At 42.9% G+C, this 12,664-nt stretch overlaps 1 protein-coding gene across 3 annotated transcripts in view; it reads right to left on the bottom strand.

Annotated features, from left to right (window-relative positions):
- GNAO1 (G protein subunit alpha o1) overlaps window positions 1-11,734 on the bottom strand; it is a 220,759-nt gene extending 209,025 nt beyond the window's left edge. The window contains exons 1-2 of one of the 3 annotated variants that reach the window (XM_088471918.1): window positions 11,323-11,734; window positions 10,485-10,527 (exon numbers count right to left, since the gene is read on the bottom strand). In XM_088471918.1, the coding sequence (XP_088328044.1) occupies window positions 10,485-10,527; window positions 11,323-11,440 (161 nt within the window). In that variant the 5' untranslated portion in view covers window positions 11,441-11,734. The remainder of the gene's footprint in view (window positions 1-10,484; window positions 10,528-11,322) is intronic. The other 2 variants (XM_088471919.1, XM_088471917.1) reach the window with 2 other exon arrangements.
- Between the last annotated feature and the right edge of the window lie 930 nt (window positions 11,735-12,664).

Raw genomic sequence — 12,664 nt, 5'->3', positions numbered from 1 at the left:
TTGTTATCGACTTAATATTATTGCCCCTTTAAATCCAGCAGCCAAACCACACAAGGCTTGGCAGCTTTGAAAAGGTACGGATTAGTAAATTTACCCCAGATCCCAAGATGTGCAGAAAATACAGAAACCATGAACATAATACAAAGTTGAGGAAGCCATTGCAGCACATTAATATAATATTAAAGATGCATACACACACAGCGATTTTGTTACCAACAATTTTATGAACGATTATCTGTCAGATTTTTAAAGTGTAATGAACGATTTTTTTGAACTACAAACGATTTTTGCATATTCCCTTAATGAAAATCATTGGGTTGACAAGTCTGATTGAACTACAAACTACAAACGTGAACGCGCATGAACGATAATCATTCATCGTTTGACTCAGAAAGTGAACGATTTTTTCAAACGATTATTGTTAAACAATATCATTTAACGATAATCGTTCAAAAAATCGTTGTTTGTGTATGCAGCTTCAGACTTTGAAAATAAACATCCTGGATTGAATCTTCTTACAACTCCAGTTTTAGCAAGACATTTCTGCATTTGTAAGGATAAATAATCATGTCTCACAGGATCATTTTCCCTAATCCAAATATTTACTTTTTTCTATGGAAGTGACAAGAAGGATAACAGTAAGGTATTAATTGCAAGCAGTCAAATGATTGGTTCTTTCATTGTGGATTAGGATGAAACCATTTACATAATGTAAATGGCCTATGTCAGATGTTGGTGCCCCATCTGTGCTGGAACTTTAAATCACAGTAAGGTCTGCCAGCATCCAGATATCTAGTGGATATATTTACTAAAGTGCGGATTTTTAGAAGTGGAGTTGTTGCCCAGAGCTAAAGTGCGGATTTTTAGAAGTGGAGTTGTTGCCCAGAGCTCTGGGCAACAACTCCACTCCTAAAAACCGCACTTTAGTAAATATACCCCCTAGTGTACATTCTAGAACCCTGCACCTGTCACAACCCGTGCAGTTCCTCTCTCCTGCCTGGGGTGTCACTCTCTGCTCTGGTACTTTTAGCACACTGAGCTGATGCAACAAACTGCTGAGCTACAGACCAGAGTGTGCTAGAAGCACCAGAGCGACAGGTGCTACAATAAACACTAAATAACTGATCCTTGTTCTACGCATTAAACCACGATTAGATACCAGTTTCTTATTGCCAGTCTTGCAATTTTCCTACACATTGTAAACCATTAACAACCAACTGATAGTATAAACAAATAAAACGCCAATACACACAGAATGGCTGATAACTCTGGAAGCACAAAAATGTAAATTTAAATAAATTCACATATTACAAACTAATAGCCTTGGCTGACTGGCTTACAATAAGAACCATGTTAAAAAAAAAAAAAAGAATTGTAACATCATGTGTTATATTACGAGACATCACATATTACATAGGCACAGCAATGCACAGACAGCCATCAGAGGCTTCTACATTAATCCTCTTAACTATGAGTGTACGTTACAAAAATAAACTAACCGCTAAAGCAGTATGGACGTGACACAAGCTTTCTCCGCAGGTATTATACCACATAAGTGCAACTCACTAATTACTACCAGCGTGTATTTATACCAAAATGCATACAATTGTTACAATTAGAGAGTGTTACACTAATACACTCCTATTTAAGCCAGCTAGAGATGGTGCAACACTAATAGATTCACACCGAGTAACATCATAAGGTTACAGCATTTACTATCTCTTAAATTAAAATACATTGGCACAAAAGACGATAAGAGGGGACACTTATCTGTATGGTACAGTATTTTTTATCGCTCACCCGATTTTTTTGCATGTAAGTTTGGTGACCATAAAACTCTACAGGCTCATTACCTAGGACACAGGATTAAATTAAAGTAGTTAACAAGGGTACATAAACTCAAGTATTTTCAATACATGGGCAGATCTGGTAGTGCAGAATGGGCACAGTCCCATTTGTACCGGTGATGTGGACATTTGGCTTTAGCCCATGGGATCGGATTACAAAAGGACCTAACTCACTTGAAGATTGCAGTCATCGGCTAAACCAATTTTCAGGCAGTTCCAATCAACATATAATCAATAATGATCAAATTACAGATTTAGTGATGAGAACTAAAAAAAATAATAAATAGATGTACTTATAGTAGTATCATGCCAGCTGAATTACACTTAATATACATTCTACAGCAGTATATTTTGGCAAAACTAGTTTTCAGCCCTCCTCCCCCTGACTCCTTGCTATAGACATTCCCTGCAATAGATCAATGCTGTAGTAACAGGACAGATTATTGCTGGGGTGATCGAAAAAGTTTCCTCACATCGAACATACACACTGTACTACAGCCTAATAGAATACAAATAAATGTAACCTCCTTCTGTCACATAGAGAAGCCATTAACACTTGAGTGGCAAGAACAGAGACTACTGTAGCCACTGCTCAGCAAAACTGTATAAAACATTCTAAAGCCCACTGTCGCTCAGGGACCTTACACCTCCCAGTACAATCTTCAAGGCACAGGCTATGCACACTCAGCATTATGTGCCAATAATAACATTAGTGACTCATGGCCTGGAGTCCAGGAAGCTCCTCTCCAGCCACCAGTAAATGCTCCTGGAAATCAGGAAGCCAGTTAAATGGTCTCAAAGCTTTTTATGATCACATTATTTTCCACAAAACGCTTGATTATGTTACCATTGATTTCAGTGCTCTTGTTTAGACTTGTCACTAGATAATTGCACAAATTGCACTTACAGTCCTTAATTGTCACTCTGGATCACTAGAGAATTGATGAAAGTGTGTCACTGTTCACCTAACACAAAGTTGCCTACAGACTGGATTAGGGCTGCAATGATTCACTCAACCCAGGAACAAATGGATCAAAATTATATACAATGACCCCATAAAGCAAGCAATAAAGGATAATGACAAACCGTAAATCGTAAGATTATTGATGATATAAAGCCAAGTGATTTCACACCGGTCACAAAATTCCAAAGTGTTGTATAATATCCCTACTAAGTTATAGTAGGTGCACTGTTCCTCACAATACACACATTTTCCTTATGAACCCTGAATGCTGACATCAGAGCCATTTGCTTAGATTACCTTTTTTATGGAGTTTACATACATTAATATCACTTGGGTATTATATGTTTAGAATGGGATCCTACTATCACTACTCTAACATACAAAGGGTGAGATATATCAAACTTTCTAAAGAGGAAAAGGGGAGGAGTTATCCATAGCAACTAATCAGATGCTAGCTTTCATTTATGCAGTACATTCTATAAAATGTTAGCTACAAGTTGATTGGTTGGTAAGGGAACCCCCCCTTGCTGTCCTCTTTAGAAGGTTTGATAAATCTCCCCCTTTGCACTGCCTTATATGTTGGTGCTATGAAAATAATAATGATAATACCACTGGCAGGCCGTAACTCATTTTATCAAGGACTGGAAAACTGTTCGAGAATGTAATTTGTGTGTCACTAGGTGCCCTTCTAACAGCACACAAACTGAGAATTCTTGTTATTCAGAAACTCAAGTTGCGAAGCAAAATATAAGCTGGTATAAAATCCCCATGTTTTACAATTATTATAAGACACAAATTCAAAGTTACTGGTCCCTTTTCATCCAACACAAAGAAAAAGAATATGATACACAACATAATGGTTATTATTACCTCATATAGATATGGGGTCTTCCATGTTGAAAGCCAAAAATGATTTCATTATTAAAGGTCAATCCTATTAGGTGCGAGCTGCTGTAGCAATGGCGTAAAAACGCTGGCATCGGCACTGCAAGTCACCCCCCTCACAGCCCGACTTGAACTATCGCATTTCTGTGCATAGCCCTATGTGGGGCCAGAGGTAGCATAAATTCGTTAACATAGCCACAATTAATAGCATTGACCCCTTAGAGTACTCTTCATTCCCAGCTAAAATAATTCCAGACTACACATTATGCACAGATATGAGGACTGGTGGCTTATGCAGGCTATACATCTACGGCCCCGATTGCCCGTTCTCTCAATCCAACACAAATCTGCGGCCATCAGTCATCGGAGATTTATCGGCAGACAGGGGAAATTTAACATGTAAATAATCGCTGACTTGCTGATTCCGACCATTTATGGGGCGAGAAAGAGAAGTAGAGATTGTTCAATATGTTGAATGTATCCGATTCCCTGACATCAGCAGAACGGAGAATAGCCGCAGATGTATTGGGCCCTTTACTGTTAACCCACATCATGGGCTTCTGCATGATACCAAGAACTCAGTGAAAAAATGACGTAGACTTGTCTCTTCTCTGCAAGTATCTTTTTTTCCACTTTCTACATGTGATCAGAACCTAGTGTACGACCTATGGCCCTCATTCAGACCCACTCGCGAGCGGCTGTCCGCTCGCAAGTGGGTCGATGGTCCGCACCTCGCATGCGCACGACGGAGGGAGCTCCGTCGTGTGCATGCGCGAGACCCTACGAGCGAAGGACTTTCCTTCGCTCGGAGTGTCTCATCAAAGGGGGCGTGCTGTCGATGTTGACTGACAGCACGCCCCCTTTGGTGGGCGTGCCGGGGGCGTGCCTGCCAGACGGAGGCGTTCCCAAGGGAACGCCTACCGTCTGAAGCCGGCCCCACTGACATCACTAGTGATGTCAGTGGGAGTGATTTTGGCTCTGATAGAGCCAAAATCACTCCTGGCCTTGCGGTTGAAAAACTCAACCGCAGGCTTCTGCTCGCAGTTTCGATGGTCAAGACCATCGCGACCATCATCCTGCACGCTCGTATATGCTGTGGGTGGTGACCCACAGCTATACGAGCGTCCAGGAGGACGCTCCATATTAATGGAGGTGGGCTCTGATTCAGAGCAAGCGCTCTGGTCAGAGCGTCCGGCTCTGAATCAGGGCCAATGATCGATATCTCCAATAAAGAATCATTAATACTTTGCTAGTAATAACTATTTGCTAGTTTGGCGCTTTCTTAAACAGGTAATGAATCCAATATACACAGGAAATAAATCATTCTGCACAATGGACACAGAAGGAGGTGTAAAAATAAAATCAGTGCAACGTAAGCAGTGGTAATACCTTTCCATGTCCGTTAAGAACTCTTATGTGTTATAGGAAATATCAGACTACCTATTACAGGAATTTGTTAAGTCGCTGTGCTGTTACAGGCCCTACAAACACAATATTATATTGATACAAAATGCCTCGGGGACTGTTAATGTGTACCTGTACCTTACACGTAGAGGAGACCGCTCTTTCGTTGACTGCAGCGACATGGCAATGCAGTCTATCCAATTATACCCCTTTCACACTGCCAGCAATAACAAAGATTGTAGAAGGGGGAACGCTCAGAAACCCAGGTTACTGTGCAGTGTGAAAGGGCCAAGTTGAAATAAGCCGGGTCAAACGGCCTGGCTTTTCAACCCTAACGAGCAGGGTTGAACACAGGTTTATTCCCGGTTCGCGATGCAGTGTGAACAGGTAACCCGGGTCGAGTTCACAGCATTGGAAGAGCCAGCAATTGGAGACGATATCATCTCCGAGCGTCTGCTCAGCACGTGATGGCGGTGACATCATCGACCTGGCTTACTGCTGCCAGTCTGAAAGGGGTCTCAGCCAGGTCGCACCCGGGATGGACACATGAACAAAATCTCGGGTGTGACCTGACACTGCGACGGGAAAGGGGTATAACTAATAATCAGCAGCATCACTGGGGCACTGTATGAATATTGCTTCAGCCCACAAAATGCCTACACTGCATCTAGGCAACAGGCGCCCTTTACCATCCTCAGCATTTACACTAGAATTAACCACAATAGCTGTAAATACCAAAGGCACAGGAAATATTTATTACACATCTTGCGTTACTAGACATCTTCCATTACTTCAGTTTCTTCATAAGGAGTCCATCATGCCGAAGTATGGGTGTGTACGCCTATGAACTAATATACAAGTAGTGTCATTCTGTACTGAGGGCCAAACATGACTTGGTTCAATATTTTTCCTAATATTGCACATTCTAACACCCCAGAAGAGGAAATTGGGATTCTCTAATTACTGAGCCCATACTACTCTCTCAAATGACAATTTTCTTCTGCAAATAAGGGGAGGTGACACATCCACTATCACACTTCTCCGACACAGTATGTCTGTCATCTTAACCAATATTCATGGTGCAATTTACTAATAATCACCAACTCACATAATACATGTATATGGTATCAGATGTCTCATGTATTTAGATGACAGGTGATCTTGCGGCTGCCTCAATTTTATTTAGGCTAAACATCTGCTTTAAATTAGAAATATTTTTAGGTGTGGTTTTACATCTACAGAAAAACACCTATTGCTTTCTACAGATAGATCTGCTATTTATATAAACCTCAGAACCAGGCCTGTCTTCGTGTGCTATTATTCACTTTATACTGGTCCATAATGGACTGTATAATGGTCACTGAGAGCAAAATACACCAAGATATTAGGATGAAATGCGCCTTTCCAGACAAAAAAAAAAAGATTTTCCAGTAATTGTACCATTGTTACAAAGACACTAAAAGGATCTTCCTGTTAATATGCACCATTATATTATAGCCCTAGAAAACCTTCAACACAGAATAATGAGAGAGGGAAGACACGTACGCCAATATACAAGAATAGGAATTGTTCATTTATGCCAGTCGTGAATAAACATAGGAAGGAAATGGCACAGGAAGAAAAACCTTTTATGATACAAGAGGGACTATTGCCAGCGAGAAGATGAGAGCAGTGTTTTTTTAACCATGTTCTGTTTTATTTTAATGGCCTTATTCTCCAGTCATAGGTTTGTGGCTCTGCAGTCATAGCAATATGACAACCAGGATGCTCTATCAGCCAGTGAGAGTCCAACAGCTATTTGTGAGCGAGGTTTCCCTAAATATACAAAGAAGGTAATGATCCAGTTAGATACCAGTTACAGTGAAAGCTACTAACAGACTACATTTTAAATGAGTGCCTTGATTAGTATTTGAAGAGCAGAATTAAAAAGAGAAACACCAGCACATTACACAGCACCTGGAAGTCAAATGCACAGAGAAGAAAAAAAAAAAAAATGCTTTTCGTGTCTACTTTAAAACAAAAATATATAAATAATGCATGCAAACCCTTCCTGTGGGAGTAGAGTGAAAGGCAAGGCAGTAATGAGATACCATGGAGGAACAGCACCTCCTAAATGATCTTGGCCTACTGCGGCTCACACACCCTGCACGGAGGGAGGGAACTAGCTAGAATACATTTCATGAATTTCAACAAGTTATCTGAATAAAAAGTAACAACCAGGTGTAATAAATGGTCTGATACAACAATCTGTGTGTACCAGATTCAACCTAATAATCCACTGCAATGTATTATTCGCAGTAAGAGATGAACACTATCTGGGATTCATGGCATTTGTTTCAAAGTATCAACATTAAATTACATGTTGCCTGCATATTATGTAGTACTTTAAACATTCTCTAATCATTCACATCAATCCCTGACCCACTAGAGACTATAGCTGGGTACACATTAAGCAATATGTGTACAGTGGTCCCGCTAGCTTGTTTTAGCGAAGCGCCGCACCCTGCCTGATTTTAAAAGGGCAATATGTGCCCTGCCCTTTTAGAGCCTGCCCTCAGCCTTCCCCCACACGGTCCGCAGTGTCACACGCCGAAGGGAATAGACGCCCCCCTCCCCGAGTGGCCACGCCCCCTTTTCGAGAGCACGCTTTTGACGCGCTCAGAGGTTCCCCGTCCAGCTCCCTGCCATTCTGGCAGCCTAGCAGGAACACTATGTGTACCTAGCGATCCGACCAGCAACTGGACGGGCGACATATCGGGCGGCCGGTATACATTAGACCATCTGGTGCTCGACATGTCGGCCCCAGCCACATCCCGCTGCATGGGGTCGTCAGTCGCATTGTCAGATTGAGCTGCATGTAGGGACAACCTGACGATGCAGCTGACGGGTACACATTACACGATATTGACAATATATCGGACCGATCCGTCGGATAGGCCGAAATATCGTCTAATGTGTACCCAGCTTAAGTTATGTATCGCAAGGACCTGCATACACTGGGGCTGGTGTCGAAATCAATGCAAGCTGGCCTTAATTACATTCACATTGTAGGCACAGAGAAAAATGTGTATATTAGCCCATATATTAACTTGCATGCATCTATGTGACCGCACTCCCATATCCATACACTCAGGGCATATTTAGGAAGCGGCAGTTTGATCTCAAAATTTAAGGCAGCACTAATATTAAGTGCAAAACATGCTGGGCTTTGCACAACGTATTGGTGCAGCTTTCATTTTGGAGATCAAATCCACAGAGAAGAGGTGGCTTCCAAAACTGCCACTTTATAAATATGCCCCCTGGTTTCACAGCAGTTGTCGTGATCAGCACGCAATTGCGCAAACCCTATCCCTGGTACATGGTAAAAACAGATGCATTGTCCTATACACACACACAACTCTGCATAGCCTGCAAATACATCAGCATGTCTTCAGTAAGCTTAGCATATGTGCGAATGGCCCTACAGCTGCAAGAAGAACTTCATACGCTCAAGATCCACTTACAAGACTAATGATTGTACCCATCACCTCATCAGTCCCACTACATTTAATTATCATCATCATTTGTTAATGAACCTACAGATATATTTTTTCCACTGAAAAAAACATGAAAAGCTTATATTAGAACCTTGGTAACAAAAAATTATATATATATATATATATATATATATATATATATATATATATATATGGGAAAGCCGGATGAAATACCAAGCAAACTCTACAAGAACTGTCAATTAATCAACAGCATTTGTATAAACCAATCACTTCATGGATGTGACAATCATCTACGATTATGGTTTTTTTTTTTTTTTTTTTTTACTATGTACACAAGGAAAAATTAGATCCATCACACTTCCGAAGTTTTCCGATTTTATCCGGAGTGAACCGAAATAAATCGGCAGTTCCCGTAAGCTGTACGGAAATACACGAGTGCAGCCGAACAGAGCCGATCCCGTTAGCTCCGCCCAGAACACTTCCGAATCCCGGCTGGGCGCTGTCCACCTCCTGAAATGCCCGAATACAGCTCTGCCGGCAGCGTGGGGACGGGGTAACGCCAAGAGGGTCGAGTAGTAAGATAATATATGCTACCATACAATATTAAGACTTCTTACTACAATTAATATATCAATGTTCTGAGTAAATCCTCCTGCACACCTAGAACCGCCACACAGAATAAAGACCTACACATCATTAACATCTAATGCTATGCACCCAGCATTTTATGCGTGCACAAATCTGTTACATATCATGCATACGTGGATCAGAGAGCAATCACTGCATTACCCACATGGTTGCTGGATAGACATAAAAGAAGGAATCGACATTCATATGGACGGCCATCTTTAATAAGGCCATCAAATCACTGAGCTACAGCGGTTCAGGTGTCAGATTAGTCCAGAACAAGCTCTGGATTACCCACCACACTGTATGCATTACACATATTGCAATTTACTAAAGTCAACCTATATAAAAGGTGAAATGTTTTATATAAAAGTATGTTGATGCAAATACAAAGCATGCACGGTCCTAGATTTAAATTAACTTATGTATGCAGCTCTCTGCTCCCTACACACTGCCCATCTCTGCTGTCAGACAACCAGCACTGTCCAGATAACCAAAACAGACAAATATATTGCATTATACAACCCTACTGTGTGAATTATCATCAGCAAGTCGTTGTTTCATTTAATACCACGAACTGCACTGTATGGACAATGCACACTCACAGCCCTGTGCAATGGACATATGCTTCATGTATATTTCTGTAGCACTGTACATAAGTATATTTCTATAGTGTGCATCATCTATATTCCTGTAGCAGTGTGCAATCAATATTTACAACATGTATATGTGCATCAGGAATTGCAGAGTGTACTAAGCACACAGCACTGCTATGCTATCATGTTGGACAGCCTTTGCATTGCACCCTATTACAGCTTCCACCCACCCTCCACGGTCTCCCACCCTTGTTCACTTCGTGCACCCAAGGAGCTGGTGATGGCGCCGGAGACTGATCCAACTTGCTACCTGTGAGATGCTATTATCCCAGCTACCTTGTGTCAGTGTGAAGTGATGGAATAATTCCTGTTATGACTAAACACTGTGCAGAACGGCTACGAGCACTGATCACCATTCCAGTGTCACAGCCAGACCCAGAACCCCCATTATACAAACAGGCTCCCACACCAGCAGCCCCCCTCTCACACCATACTCAGCAGCAGAGCAAATGCGTTAGTATCGGTGACATATCTACATTTCTGGATTCAGCACCACAGGCTGAGAACAGCTCCCTACAATCAGTGCACAGGGCCAGGCAGAAACATGGCGGCTCACACACAGCAACGGGGGGGGGGGGAGGAGGAGGAGGGGGAGGCCACTTACTTCATCTGCTTCACAATGGTGCTCTTCCCAGATTCCCCGGCCCCTGTAGGGTCAGAGAAGAGAAAAAGACTTTCCATCAGGATGAATAGATGGAAGCTGGCACAGCTCACATACATACACTGTATATGCATTATTCCATGCACAAGTAGCACTGTGTGACATCCTACAATGCATTTCCCCCACATCCATCTAGCTACATACAGATCCTCACTGCAACAAAATGCAATCAGGCAGAAATTACAAATCTGTCTCAGCCACATATCGGTGTGGATATTATACTAAGTAAATTAACCAGGCATTTATATGTATATATTCGTAGAGAATGTCACTCCACACAATGCATAGATAAATATACAGAATAAACCAGGGATAATGTGGCCATTAGACACATTAGGTGATTGTACGAGAGGGCTAAGGATGAGTGGGGTAGGGATCTGGCACACAGATGATTCACACAGCAATAATACTGACACCTCTGGCTGCACACATCCCACATGAAGAGGGTATGTTACAGAGTATAGGGGGTACCTGTGTATAAGGGGGGATGCACAGCCCCTGCCAGGGCAACAGGAACATCTGATGCAGGGACATAGATACAATGCATACAGCTTGGATGTGCAGCACATAATGTATGGAATATGTATATATGGGATGCTGGCAGTATATATACAGGGAAGAGGAAGGGAGCACAGGAGTATAATAATGGGGATCTCTCACCCAGGAGCAACACATACAGTATGGGGAGTGTATATAGTGCATATATATGGGCTGCTGACAGTGAGTGCATTGTGTATATAGGGTATCGCGCAGAGGGGGTAGAATAACGGGGATCTCTCACCCAGAAGCAGCAGCTTTACATCCTTGGCCGCGCTGATCCCATCCTCCTTCAGGTTCTTCTCGATCATTTTGCTTCTCTCCAGCGCAGCTCTCTCCTCCGCGCTCAGGGTGCAGCCCATGACTGCTCGGGGGGTCCCGGGTCCGGCGGGAGCGGGCGGAGGGGTCCCGGGTCCTAATCCCGGCAGGTGGGGAGGGTGGGGGGGATGTGTTTCCGGGCACCGGTTGGAGGGCGGCGGGGAAAAGGGGGATCCCGCTGAGGTGAGTGCCGGCCGGTGCGGGCTCACGCTCTGTCACCCTGTCCGTCTGTCGGTGCCGCTGCGTCCCCGCTATCTCCGTCTCTGTCTCTCCGCTGCCGCTCTGACGTCACTGGTCGCGCGCGACCGCGGGAGCGGCCAGACAGCGGGGGGAGGGCGGGAGCGCGCTCTGGAGGGACGCGCGTGCAGACTCCGCCTATCGCCCGGGCCGCTGCGTCACGTGATGTAGGCTGCTGTCACTCAATGGCCATACGGGGTAAGATGTTCTGTAAATTCCACCCTCTTTCTCTTTCTATTTAATGAGCTGCTATACAGGCAGCTGGCTTCTAGGCTACACCGGCACTTGCATCTCCATGCCATGCATCACATATCTAGGGCATATTATGCCATACACCCTACCTGCTTACTTTGTAAAAGCATTTCAGTAGCTAGTGAAAGCAACACCTGTGTGCGCGGAGCTGAAGAGGGTGTATCATTATTGACATCTAACTGTAAATGAACCCCAAAGTATTATGGATAGCAAGCGATAAGTTTTTTCCATCGATAGGGCCCCTCGATCCCGCATATCAGCACTGTTGGTTTTCTGTGAATGGATTAAAAATTATATATATATATGTATATTTATAGTGCGTAAAAGCATAGCTGTCTACCAGTAAACCATGTCACCACTAGTCTACAGCGGCCCATACACGGTGCGATTTTATGCACGATTTCGTATCGATCAATCGTGCACATCGTGTGTTGTTTTAGTATGTTTGCGATGCCAATGCGTGTCCCCGCCGTCGTATAGCTGGATCGTACATCTTACGGAAAAAACGTAAAATTGCGATCTTTTGTGTAGGATGTATTATGATGTATGTATGATTGTAACGATCAGTCGTACACCATTTGACCACATTGTATGGAGACTTTGAAAGGAAGATTCGCAAAGGCAATCGTTCAACACATCGTGAGGTTTCTAATCGCACCGTGTATGGCCGGCTTAAAGGTGTCCATCCACTAGAAGATAAAAATTGAGCGATTGAACAATAATGATATCGTTATCATTCAATCTTTTGCAAAAATGTCTAAAATGACCAGCGATGGTCG

Source organism: Taudactylus pleione, unplaced genomic scaffold, assembly GCF_031769625.1.
Source record: "Taudactylus pleione unplaced genomic scaffold, aTauple2 ptg000117l, whole genome shotgun sequence".
Lineage (NCBI taxonomy): Eukaryota > Metazoa > Chordata > Amphibia > Anura > Myobatrachidae > Taudactylus > Taudactylus pleione.
Note: the sequence above shows the minus strand (reverse complement) of the source record. Positions and strands in the feature narration are given on the sequence as shown.